The sequence below is a fragment of the Anarhichas minor genome, unplaced genomic scaffold (assembly GCF_050575085.1).
Source record: "Anarhichas minor isolate MPS153535 unplaced genomic scaffold, ASM5057508v1 ptg000003l, whole genome shotgun sequence".
NCBI lineage: Eukaryota > Metazoa > Chordata > Actinopteri > Perciformes > Anarhichadidae > Anarhichas > Anarhichas minor.
Genome location: NW_027466449.1, coordinates 4,167,758 through 4,181,232, shown reverse-complemented (window position 1 = coordinate 4,181,232; position 13,475 = coordinate 4,167,758). Strand labels below are relative to the sequence as shown.

At 42.3% G+C, this 13,475-nt stretch overlaps 1 protein-coding gene across 1 annotated transcript in view; it reads left to right on the top strand.

Annotated features, from left to right (window-relative positions):
• Positions 1-13,475, top strand: part of prdm16 (PR domain containing 16) — a 163,092-nt gene that overhangs the window by 147,077 nt on the left and 2,540 nt on the right. The window contains exons 9-18 of the mRNA XM_076102219.1: positions 31-196; positions 375-528; positions 1,093-2,770; positions 2,925-3,012; positions 4,864-5,033; positions 5,192-5,269; positions 5,901-6,070; positions 7,599-7,770; positions 10,938-11,195; positions 11,703-11,880. Coding sequence (XP_075958334.1) covers positions 31-196; positions 375-528; positions 1,093-2,770; positions 2,925-3,012; positions 4,864-5,033; positions 5,192-5,269; positions 5,901-6,070; positions 7,599-7,770; positions 10,938-11,195; positions 11,703-11,880 — 3,112 coding nt within the window. The remainder of the gene's footprint in view (positions 1-30; positions 197-374; positions 529-1,092; positions 2,771-2,924; positions 3,013-4,863; positions 5,034-5,191; positions 5,270-5,900; positions 6,071-7,598; positions 7,771-10,937; positions 11,196-11,702; positions 11,881-13,475) is intronic.

Sequence of the window (13,475 nt, the reverse complement as noted above, 5' to 3'; positions counted from 1 at the left end):
CACTGATGGTCTTGTGCTCTCTTTATCAAGTCTGGGCCAACATATGATAGTCCATACAGAGGAGAGGGAGTACAAGTGTGACCAGTGCCCCAAAGCCTTCAACTGGAAGTCCAACCTCATCCGTCACCAGATGTCACATGACAGTGGCAAGCGTTTTGAGTGTGAAAACTGTGATAAGGTACAGCATACCCGGCACGTAAGTTGTACACCATACACACAGGCTTTATCATCTTCTTCAGAAATTCTGCTGGTCTTGTTTTTTAGGCTTCATTCATAATGGCACTGGACATAGATTTACTAATTCTGGAAAAAATGCATTTTTCTTGCATTGTTTATCGTACGTTGTATTTTCATACGCTTGTTTCAAATTTCAGGTGTTCACAGATCCCAGCAACCTTCAGCGTCACATCCGCTCCCAGCACGTGGGGGCACGCGCTCACACGTGCCCCGAGTGTGGCAAGACCTTTGCCACCTCGTCAGGCCTCAAGCAGCATAAGCACATCCACAGCAGTGTCAAACCCTTTATCTGTAAGTGAGAGCTTTCCAAGTTAATGACTGCCTTATTCTTAACAGTCCATTTATTTTTTTACCTATTTCTTGTCCACCTCATCTACTTTTTGATCCAGTTTACATTGTTTGAACCAAGCATACAGGTCAAGGGATCAGATTTCTATTGCTATTAATTTGATTGTATGATGTAAATAATGCATTTGACCTGTTTACTCTTTTTTTCCAAGCAAAAACTTTGACATATAGTTTGGAATACTTCTACAATAGTAATAAAAAAAGCAAAATGAATTACACATATTTTTTAATCATGGATTAGAGTCCAATTGTTCTGCTCTCTTTAAGGTATTTATTTACACATATATTTTATGTTCTTTCTTGCATATGTTCAGTTGTTATTGTAAAATATATTCAATGTAGATACAGTAGTTTAGGAACAATTTGGCAGTTTCAATTTGCAGAACGATTGGTGCCATCCACAGATCTGTCCTATAGCTATTTCATCAGCATTTTCCATTCAGATGTATGTGTTGCTATTGATTTGGTATACAAAGTTAGAGACAGTGTTAAAATGGGTTTAACCAGGCCCTGATGGGCTGCCTCTATTTGCTCCCCCAGGCGAGGTGTGCCACAAATCCTACACCCAGTTCTCCAACCTTTGCCGCCACAAGCGTATGCATGCTGACTGCCGTACCCAGATCAAGTGTAAAGACTGTGGGCAGTTGTTCAGCACTACCTCCTCCCTCAACAAGCATCGCCGCTTCTGTGAGGGCAAAAACCATTATGGCTCTCCAGCAGGGATGTTCAACCATGGCATCCCCTTGAGCTCTAGCCCCATCATGGCCAAGGTCAAGTCCCATCATCCCCACCTTCAAGGTCTAAACCAGTCAGGTTTAGGCTTCACTGACTACTTTCCCTCCCGACATCACCCTCATGCTGGCTTGCCCTTCTCCCCTGGAGCCCATGGCTTCCCATCCCTACCTCATGGTTTCCCAGGTATCTTCTCCCCATCACTGTATCCGCGACCACCTTTATTGCCGGCTAGCCCCTTGCTAAAGAGCCCGCTGGGCGGTGGCAGTCAGGAGGTGAAATTGCCTCGGAGTCCCTTAGACGCTCCTCCACTGTCCCTGGTTAGCTCCACAAACACCAATGGAGGTAACAGTTTGAATCAGCTGGAAGTCAAAGAAAGAGAGAACAAACTGGATTTGTCTTCTGGAGAAGCCAAGCCCAAATCTAAGATGGCAGACTTGTCTGACGGTAGTGACCTTGAAGACGTTAATACCACAAGTGGTACAGATTTGGACACCACCACCGGTACTGCTTCAGGTGATGGTTCTGACCTGGAGAGCGATGGAGAGAGTGAACGTGAGCGAAGTGGTAAAAGAAGGAAGCCGTCTGGGGCCATATCAAGTCAAGAAGGCCACCAGTTAGAAGACACAGACAGTGCGTTGATAACAGCTGTGTCTAGTTCTGGAAACTTTGCTATTGATCGTCCCTTTCAGTTTTCTGCATCATCCCAGCACTCCTTCTTCCCTCCGCCTGATGAGCAAGCCCTCCCGCCCACCCACACAAATCCCAATGCAGTCACCACAGATTCCATCAAAGCCATCGCATCTATTGCTGAGAAATATTTTGGTCCAGGTTTGATTGGTCTCCATCAGGAGAAGAAGATGGGTCCATTGCCCTACCATTCCATGTTTCCCTTCCAGTTTCTGCCCAGCTTCCACAACTCCCTCTACCCCTTCAGCGCTGATCGAGGTGCCCTCAATCCCAGCATGTTCTTTAAGGCAGAGCCCAAGTCACCTCACGAGCAGCTGCACAAGATGGTGTCTGGTGCACCACGAGCTCCTGCTTCCACAGGAGAGTCACCATTTGATCTCACCATAAAGGCCAAGGAGACCAAATTAGCTCATCTCACCCCAACAAACCCCTCAAACCCCAAAAGTAGTACTGGGAGCAGTAGTGGACCTTTAGCAAAATCTAGCGGTGAAGAACAGCCGTTAGACCTGAGCATTGGCGGCCGGAGCCGAGGTGGTCATAATGGTGTGGTAGCTGACCCACAAAATAGAAAGAACCACATATTTGGAGTTGGAAAGGGGGTCTCCATCAAGGACGAAACCCCAGCTGGGTTTCCACATCCACATTCCCAGTCGTTGCACCATTCATCCATCGCCCAGCACCAGCAGCAACACGCACAGCCCCACCAGCCGCCACCCCTGCACTACGCCAAGCCCTCAGCATTCTTCATGGACCCCATATACAGGTATTTTAGCCCCGATTAGACCAGAAACTGCTATTTCCACATGAGCAACCGTAACGCTTTTATGTTCACACATTGAAGGTGTTCAGTGTGTGGTATGAAGTTGTAAATTAACTCTGATCTTGGTACGTAACCCTCTGCCTTTTTGTTGGTTCAGCAGGGTGGAGAAGAGGAAGCTACTCGACCCCGTAGGAGCTCTGAAGGAAAAATTCCTCAGGCCCTCACCGCCACTCTTCCATCCACAGGTAGACTTAGCGCACTCACACCCAGCAACATTTCAAATCTAGGAAGGCACTTGGTTCAATCTTAAGTAGAAACAGCAAAAGGTACATAAACCTTTGAACAAGAACTACAGCAAGGGAGTACCCAACATGGGAATTGACCTCCAGGTATTGCATAGAGGCTGATTATTCCTAGATACAATTGACTATTATTTTCAAACCATGTATTATGTGAAAATACCTCACTCCTGCCTCCCACGCTGCTGCAACCTGAATTGATAGGGCCCTATGCACCATCATTCCACAGTGTTGATGTTATTTTCTCAAGGGTTCTCTATGATTTCTTCCTTTGTTTACTGAATGGCGCCTGTGTACCTCGTCACTTCTACCTTTTTCAGAAGACACAGTCTGTTATCGCAGCCCCTTTGATAATCAGTCGCATTGTTCGACTGTCCCCAGACCCTCCCTACCTCTACAAGTCTTGATTACAAGGAATGATAGTATTAATAAAAGAGAGAATAATAACCGTTTGAATTGTAACAAACTGCCTCTCTTGGCCACGCTAATCTTAGTTGTGGCATTGTTTCATTCACTGGGAGCCCACAGGCCAGCTAATAACTCAACCCCCTCCAATCTTTTTCTCTGTGGCTGGCTGGCTGGCTAGATAATAGCACCGTGTCCATCAAGGACATCCTGTGTTTGTCTCCAGGAGAATGGGGGGCTCTCGTTGGGGAAACTGTTTAATCTGACCTGGAAATCTGTGTCCTCTATCAACTGTGACTTTGCAAAACACTCATTTGGTGCATAGGCAGACAGATACATTTAGATAAAATGAACATGCATTGTCCTATATGGCATTATACATAATATGTGTGTCGTTTGGACTTTACAAAATTATATAAGAAAAGCTAACACGGATTTATTTTTTCTGTAATTTGTAAACAAAAAAGTATTTAATGGCAACTGTTATCAGTTACGTTCACCCTGTACTTAACATTGTGTTTTTCATCATATGGCATCATCTCATAATTGATCAATATCCCTGATAAAATGTTTTCACAAGCATTTGTGTCTCAGCTGTGATCCTCCCAGTTAAACAAAAACAATGCCACCTCTAATTCAGTCTCATGTCTGAATCACCCTGCTCCCCCTCCACACGTTCTCAGACTGCGAATAAACACATCGCGACGGAGTGTCTGTCCCCGTCTCTCCCGTCTCGTATTCACTAAAAAAAGGAAGGATGTAAGCTGTTTTTGGCAAATAAACTCCTACATAACTGGCCCCTTTTGTTCACATGCTTGTAGGGGAGGGGAAGTGGTTATCAGTTGGGGGTATCTCAAACTATATTGTAGAGCTCCAATCGGGACTCTTAAATGCCTCATTTAGCCAGTCTGCCAGCCTGCAGCAGTAGCTTCGGCAGAAGAACATAAGAGGTAGAGAACAAAGCACTGAAGCTGGAGGTTAGGGTGTATGAAAGGGGGGGGGGCCACTGGAGGAATAGTGCTTGAGCATTTTTTAATGTGTTATAGGTCATAGAGGTGACTCGCTTTTAGCACAATTAACTATTAAGGCTAAACTCTGATATACTGCTTCCTCAAAGCTTTTTTTTTTTTTTCTGACATTGTGTCTTTGTTTTCAGGGCTTCCTTTGCTCTCTCTCTCTCTCTCTCTCTCTCTCTCTCTCGATATATATATATATATATATATATATATATATATAAAATGGCAGAATTGCTCAATTTAGCTTTTCACTCCAAGGTTTCTAATTAAATCTTTAATACACAAATACTGATTTGATTGAATGAATGTGATCCACCTTCTTATCAAAATATTTGCTCTTACCTCTTCCCTTTTTTGTTTTCTACCATCTCCTCAGATGTCAGCCATGGAGAACATGACAGAGAAGCTTGAGAGCTTTGGCGCTCTAAAGCTGGATGTGCCGCCCATTTCACTGCAACACGCTCATCCACTGTTCAACTTCCGCTCACCACCACCTTCCCTCTCAGATGCCATCCTCCGCAAGGGCAAGGAGCGTTACTCCTGCAGGTAAGTGCCCTGTGGTGCAGCGTGTTATTTCCAGTGTTGAGGACATGTTTACATACATGACACTGCACTCTGTTACATAAAATATTTGCAGTGTTGGTAAAATACACTGATTATTTAACCACCCTTTTCCCTGCCTTCCTTTACATTCTCCCCTCCAGGTACTGTGGGAAAATCTTTCCTCGCTCGGCAAACCTCACCAGACACTTGCGGACACATACAGGGGAACAACCCTACAGGTATTCTATTCTAGTTCAGTCTAGACATCACAGATGTTTTTATTCATTTATTTCCCTTTGTCTGCTTGTCTTACTGCTATTCTCCACACTTGACATCCCTTTGCTTGGCACTGCTTTTGTTCAGTTTTTTTGCTTGGCTTAATCAATTCCTGGACTAACTTTACTTAGACAGCAATGATCCCAATGAGTTCCAGGCACTGTGGTGTAAATATTATATTTTTGCAAAGAGAGAGCTCTGAGATCAAATTGGAAATTGCTATTTCCAGATGCCCTGAGTTGAGGAACCAGATCGGTGCATCTTTGGCGGATAAAAGACCCAAAAAATCAACAAAGAAAACTGGATTTAGAGAATGCCATTGGCAACACAGCCACTTTGTAGTTTGAATGATTATAGTTTCTTTCATTGACACAAAAAGTTCCATTGCCTTCCTACTATTCTTTTCATTCCAATTCCTGAAAGATTTTCTGAGTTGCACCACTAAATGTCTAAAACCTATTTTCTGCTTCTTTAAACATACATGTCCTTTTTTAAAAAAAATGTTTACCTCAGCAGGTGGGTTATAAAATCACCATGAACACACTGCCTCCACCTCTGATTGAAGTCCCTGCTCACTATGTTCTCCTTTGGCAGGTGTAAATACTGTGACCGCTCATTCAGCATCTCATCCAATCTTCAACGCCACGTTCGCAACATCCATAACAAGGAAAAACCCTTCAAGTGTCACCTGTGCAACCGCTGCTTCGGTCAACAAACCAACCTCGACCGTCATCTCAAGAAGCACGAGCACGAGAACATTCCTGGTCAGTTTGCAACATCTTTCAATGTTCTCTGAGAAAAGTGAGGCTGTGAGAACTGAAATGTAGTTATTAACAGGGAGTTGTTATTTGTGTTATGTTAATGGGATGAATAATAAAATGCTCACATTACCCATTGGGAAAATTTTAAATCTTTACATCAAAAAAATGTTAAGCTTGGTGCTGTGAATGATTTGATGTAGGAAAATCACTTAATTAAAGAATTCACACTTGCTTTTCCTACTGCGTTGCCAAAAACAGCCTTTTTATGCCCAGTGTGGAGGAAACATTTTAATTGAATGATTGTGTATTTGAGCGCTTACATTCAAGTGATCCATGCTTCACAATTGTGCTAAATTTGAAATGACACCCTAATGAAACACAGCAATACACTTGGTTTCTACCTCATGCAACTAATTATAAACCAGTGGAGCTGTAAACGGTTGTGACATCACCAACACACAAACTAACTTGCTCAAATACCAAGAGATGCAATTGTTTGACTTGAGTATGTTAATAAGAGGCAATTCATTGTTGAGCGCCCAGATGTTTTGTTTACCGTGTATCCTTGATTGTTAATTCTGAGTCAAATTGAAGTACACGAGTAGCATCTGCTAAAAGTATGCAACGTAAATTGCAAAGATACAGACTAAGAAAACATACATAACTTAAACACAAACACTGCTATTCTCATATTTTGAAAATGACACCATCCTTTACCCTAAAATACCACTGTGATTCATCCAAAAGCAATGTTATGAAATCTGTAAGAAAAAGAACAAAAATAAGATAAATGAAGGGGAAATATTTTTCTAAACCTATAAATGCCCCCTAAATATATAGTCTAAAGTAAGGTTGGAGTTTGACTACACATGCAGTCAAGTCAAACATGTCTTTTAGGGAAAATAAAGGAGTAACCAGTACAGTTTGGTTCAGTGTCACATCCTCTTCTTATATTTTTAGTGTTCCAGGATGAAAACATAGACAAGATTATGCTACCCCCTTTTGTTTGAGGGTTAACATGCCAACCATTAACTGCTACGTCCCAGTTCAAATCTGGCTGGGGACCTTTGCTGCATCTCTCTCTCCTTTTTTCATGTCATCTCTCCACTATTTCTTTTTGATAAAGACTAATCTAATGTCAAGTGTCACCAAAAAGAAAAAAGCATTTCCTGCGATGCCGTATGTAACAGTGGAATCCATCTTTATACTAAGGTATAGAATTTGTAAGAACACAAATGATATAAAACCTTTTTGTTAAAATATATTCAACCCAGTTTCACGACAAGAAAATAGCACAATATCATCCTTTTGTTTTATTAAAATGTGAATAATGTGTATAATAGTAATAACAACCACAATATTTATAATTATCCTAAAACTTATCTATTATGTATGTCTGATGATCATCAAACTAATCATGCGTGTGTGTGTGTGTGTGTGTGTGTGTGTGTGTGTGTGTGTGTGTGTGTGTGTGCGTGTCCATGTGTGGTTATGCGTGTGGATGTGTATGACTGCACGCTTTCCCCAACAGTGAGCCAACAGTCCGGGATGCTTTCCAACCTAGGAACCACCATCTCCTCCCCAAACTCCGAGCCAGACAATCATGCACTTTTAGATGAGAAGGAGGACTCGTACTTCTCAGAAATCCGCAACTTCATTTCCAACAGCGAGATGAACCAGGCCTCGAGCTCCACGGATAAGAGGTAACAAGAAAACCTTCAGTGATTACATTTGATCCACGAGGCTAACCTTCTACTCCCCGTGCCAATTCTTACTAAAACCTTATTGTTCTCCAAACTCTAAAGCAAAAAGGTGAAATGTCCTCATTCTGACATTTTCGATATCCTGCCCCTTATCAGGGCATGTAATCCTGACAGGTATGAAAAAGCAGCAACAAACACACATTGTGTTAAACTAAAAGCAACAGTTGTTGTGCTCATAGTTTTTTAGCCCTTTCTTTCTCCCTGTACACAATAACATACATGCTATTACTTGGTGCACAGTGCCCTCCAGTGGCTTGAATTTGTATGGCAGTAGTCACCAACAACAGATTTCATACTGCATAGTAACAGTAGTTGCAGCTGCATTAACAGTTTATCTAAGTGCAGCTTTTAAGAGCCACTGGTATTTAGATTCAACCAAAATATAAAAACAAAGCTCTTACTGCAGCTGCTTTGACACCATCCGCAATTTGTTTTAACTTTTGCAGGTGTGAGCTGCTTCTGATGGTCTTTTGTGCGCTGCATTGTGGAACATAGGTGTATTTCAACAGAGCACAAACGTTGATTTAGTGTGCATGACCTGCTTAGAATTGTTTGTCGTAAGGAATTTAGTCACAGCTCATTTCACATAGCCATCAAGGTATTTTCCCCTAGTTTTAAACATTTTAGCCATGTCTAAAGCTTAGACTAGAGCTGTCTTTGTGAAGAATTGCAATTCATACCTGCTGTATGCAGCTGTAGTTGGTAAATGACTCTGCTTACCATTAATTCTGGCGGGATTGATCATCATGTGTGTGTGTGTGGCTTTTCTGCACTCTAAAACTTGTGAAATTATGAAAATGGTTGGTCTATTTTTCAACCAAACAGGCACCCTGTTTTAAGTCCTGAAATGCCTTCAGTGTTAGTCGCTCAGTTGGTGGGAAGCTTCAGGCAAGAAGAGGGTATTTGGGGGAAAAATGGGGAGTATGAAATGTTTTTTCTGTTCCAGTGTTAGTTTACCTCTTTCCTTGACTCTTTACACTCTTCATCTCGCTCTCATTCTCTATGTGAATTCCTTTCTGGTAGTCTCACTTTTTGTCTGTCTCTTTCTCCATCATTCCCCCCCTCCTACTTGTCAACATGCATTATGGCCAGCAGACCCAGTGGCAATTTAGCCCCTCTGCCATCTGGGATCAATACTAGGTCTCATCCACAACAAGCTGGCCTGACATTTTAATGTCTGTAATTATGTATTATTCTTTCTGTCCACCCACCAGACAGCCTGCTGTTTATTCTCCCTCTGAGTGACTTAAGTCAAACACCAAACACACGTTCATGGATGACTATCTGTAATCACTTTTAACCGCCCTTGCAACCTATTTTCTCCCCTTTTTCAGCATCATAGCCAGTCAAAATAAAAAGTCCCTGGTAGCTCTTGTTTTCACATGAAAACTTTGACCAGTTTCCAAGCTGGGGATGTTGGAGATGCTGAGGCAGCACTGCTGCTCTAAGGGAGGGAAGTTTAAAAGACACAAGCTAGGGAGTTTAGATGACATAGAATATTATATTATATCCCCATTACTGCAGTCTTGAAGGACTAAGAGGTATCTGTCTCCTCGGGACCGTAATCCAGGTTATAATTAGGGCTGGAATGAGGTCCCAGGCCGTGGCTTCAGTTCTATGGTTTTGGATAAAACTACAGTTGGAGCTGGTTCCTTGTCTGCGACTGGGCTACAATGGCTGAACTCAGGTTTAGGAATTTGTGTAGGAGATCCACTGATGATGGAGCTCTTCCCCCATCCACCCGCTATATCCATACCCCCAGCCAGCTAACACAAACACCCAACTGACGTGTTTAGACTAAATGACAAAACCCAGGGCCCCCCTGTCAGAGCTACGCTTCTTTCTCTGTACATAGGCATGGACTTCCCCCCCACCAACCAGCTCTGCAATTTGATTATAGTGATATTTAATCTAGATTGAAAGAGGAGAACTTTTCTCCCCCCCCCCCCCCCCCCCCCCCCCCCCCTCCACAAAGTCCCCTTACCCGCATTTACCCACCCACTGTGTGTGACCCAAACCTGTCCCTGTGCACCCCTTCCCAGAGGTAACCCTGTCTGATTTGATAAATGTCCACTGTGTGGCAAAAATGGAAGGGGTAGATTTGCCGTCCCAGAGGAAATGATATCATGAGCCATGACATCGTGGTCTGGGGGTGATGGGGGGGGGGGGGGGGGGGGGGGGGGAGTTGGGGTGCTGGCTGGAAAATGTACAGATGGCAGGTCGTAATGGTGGTGTGCTGATAGCCTGTTTGCAGATCAGCCATCGTCTTCCCTCAGTCACACAAAGTATGTTCCACCATTACGGGGTGTAGAGGAGCCGGTCTGCAGCGGGCCATCTCCTGTTCTGTTTCTAAGGAGCCGGTCAATTAATCATGTGTCGGCCGTTTGAAAAGCGCTCCGGGCAGACTGTCAGCACCCATGTTGTTTGTGTGGACACTGGCCTTGGACTGTGCATGCTGTCGACCGATTATTTAGGTTTCACTCTCTGCTTGTGATGAGTCATGTCTTTTAAATGGTCGGGAAATGGTAACAGCCACCCAGCTTTAGACTGGACAGAGAACTAAAACTAAGACTAAAACAAGTCCTTCTCACTTTTCAATCTGGTAAGAATTAAGAAGAGCACTCAGCGATGGAAATTTGCAAATATGGTTTTGATAATTTGGAACAAAAGAAAAACAAAATCAATGCAGTAAAACCAGAGATATGCTCCATTTTAATTCCATTATTGATCTTTCTCTGAAAAAGCCTGGCTACTAAACTACCCATGATTCTGATTTTTAGCGTCTTTCTCCTTAAGCCCTCCCTAATTGGCTCGGTAAGCTGCTCACATGCAGCTATAAGAGCCAAAAACAACTTCAGACTGTTTGTTTTTTGCCTTGCACAATTTTAGAAACTTAGTCTTTTGCTTTTGTAGCAATGTTTGAGGTTTTTTTCCACAGGGAGCATGCAGCACCACAAACCATATATACATTACTTCACATGATGTCTAAATGGCTGTTTCTTATACTGAAATGTCACTAATACGGGAGGAGAAAGGTAGTCTTTTTAGGAACGGTTGCCAACATCACTAACACTTCCTCTCTACTTTGACCTTTGATCCCTCTGCAGGTCAGACCAGGCTGAGGAGGAACGCCCACCGAGCCACAGTTTGTCCAACTCTAAGCTAGGGCTCCGGGGGCTAGAGGAGGAGGAAGAGGAAGTGGAGGGCGACGATGAGGAGGAGGAGGAAGGCAGCCTGACGGAGAAGTCTCACGATGAGGCGCCCGAGTCCCCGTCTCCCGTCACGACGGGAGTGTATGAGGAGGACGAGGAGGAGGAAGAGACGGAGACAGCTCCATTAGCTATGGGCTATGAACACACTCGCAGGTATTCATTTTGTTAATTATACAGAAAACCACATAAGTCAGTGTTAGTGGACACTCTACTATCTACACCTAATAACCACGGCAAATGTACCCCTTATCTATTAAACAACCTTTAAACAGAAACAGACAGTTGTTTCTTTTTCAATTATAACTACTGCCACTTCTAAACAGTAGGAAGAAGTAAAACATGGATTGATATAGATTCCTTTCACAGACACCCAAAACAAAAAACGACTTTCAGCTTCAGCTCCTACTCTTCTGTCCTTTTCCTTCTCTCAATGTATTCCCTCTACCGGTCCTTTTATTGATCGTACCTCTCCTTTTCTCTTCTCCTCATGTTTTCCTTCACTTTAACTTCCTCCTTTCATCCCCCCCCCCCCCCTCCATTGCATTAATTCTCCATCTATCCCTTTCCTGGTGTCTATCTTCCATTTACCCATCCATCCGTCTATCAACCAACCCATCCATACTGCCCTATTTCTGCCATCCATCCATCCACGGTGTGCAGGTGTATAGAGGAAGGCTCTCTCTTGGACCTGGAGGGTCTGCCCAGCTTTCCCAAGAGTCTGGAGGGGTTACGTAAAGCAGCCAATGATGAGCAACCCTTTGATGTTAAAGACATATTTAACACTTCACTAGAGTCGGAGGCATTGAAAGAGACATTGTACAGGCAGGCTAAAACCCAGGTATGTGACGAAAGAGGGAAGGAAACGCATGTTGTTCTGATTGGACAGGAGGAAGGAGAAAATGCTTCCTGTGGCTACAGAGAAAAGGGAAGATGATTAGGCCTGGGTGATAATTCAATATAATAATTTATTGTCTTTCAATGGAATCATACTGTGAGGAAATCGTACATTGAGATATCGCGATACACAATATTTAACTATTCATCTAAATTGATGATAACAACGACATACTGACTCAAATTTCTCAGAAAATCTGAATCAGTAAGAATTCTGCTTAGGGAATACCCCATATACACATAGTCAGTGTAAAGCTGGAAATATTTATTCATTGCTTCTCTATAATTTGACTTGAAACTGTCACGTTCACAAGTTCTTAATAAAACAAGAAAATCATTTTCATTTGTCTGTATTTGAGAATTTGACTCACGCAGGACTAGACAAAAATAGTTTTTTCCATGTGGTTATTTCATATAGACTATTTATTTATTTAATCACCAGAAAACGTGCTATATCATGATATATGTCGTTATAAACTTAGGAAATTACCTATATTGTGATGGAAGATTTTGGCCATATCGCACAGCTCTAGATGAGATGGATTCTTTCACATTTTCAGATGCTTAAGGAAAGAAAAGGTTGTTAAGTCAGGCTGAAGCTGTACCTAAAAAGTGCCTCTTGTCCTGCTCCCTCTCGTCTTTTCCTCTCACTTAACTGACTCACATATTACCTGTACCCTGCTCTTTACTGTGATCTTCAGTCTTAAAACAGTCTAATGAAGAACATAATTACCGGGTATATTGTAAAGAAATGATGGTATGATGTGGTGTGGTGTCCTGAATTGTGAAGCAATTTGTAAAGTCTGTTTCAATATGAGCACTATAATCAATCATTAATAATCTGTCTGATTTTGAATAATGATGATTGAGCTATCACCGTGATCATGGTTTACGCCAGCATAGTTTCTCAATGGCGGCCCTCAGGAACATTTTGTGCAACCCCTGAACGTGACATGAAATGCATGCATTATATTTGAATCGTCTGTGCTCCATTTGAATACTTTCTCTGTCAATAGTCTGCATTTAATACACTAAGCTCGGCTATTTCTTCAAGCTGTGCTGTTACCTAAAGTTAGCAATCTCAGTGGACAGCTTGGCAGTATAATGCGGAAGTGAAATGGAAACGATATTTTGTATGTGTGCACTTTAACTGTGCAGCAACCATATCATATGCTGGCTCGTTAAATTGGCACTCAGTCATTAAAACTTTGAGAACCTAGAACTTTGAGAATATAGTGTAGTATGTCACAAAAGCTGTCGTAAAAATATCATAGTATGGTATGTCGTAAAAATAAGCATTTTTAAAAGGTCATAGTGTACTATGAGATAAGAATCCCATAGAAAAAGTCATAGTATGGTATGTCATAAAAAAGGGTCAGTATAGTATCTCATAAAAAGAAATATAATGAAAAAACATTATTGTACAAAATGCCATAAAGGTATCCAAGTATAGTATGCCATAAAAATGCATACAATGCACAGATGTCACAAAAACTGTCAAATCATAATTTAGTTTGCCATAAAAAGCATAGTATAGTA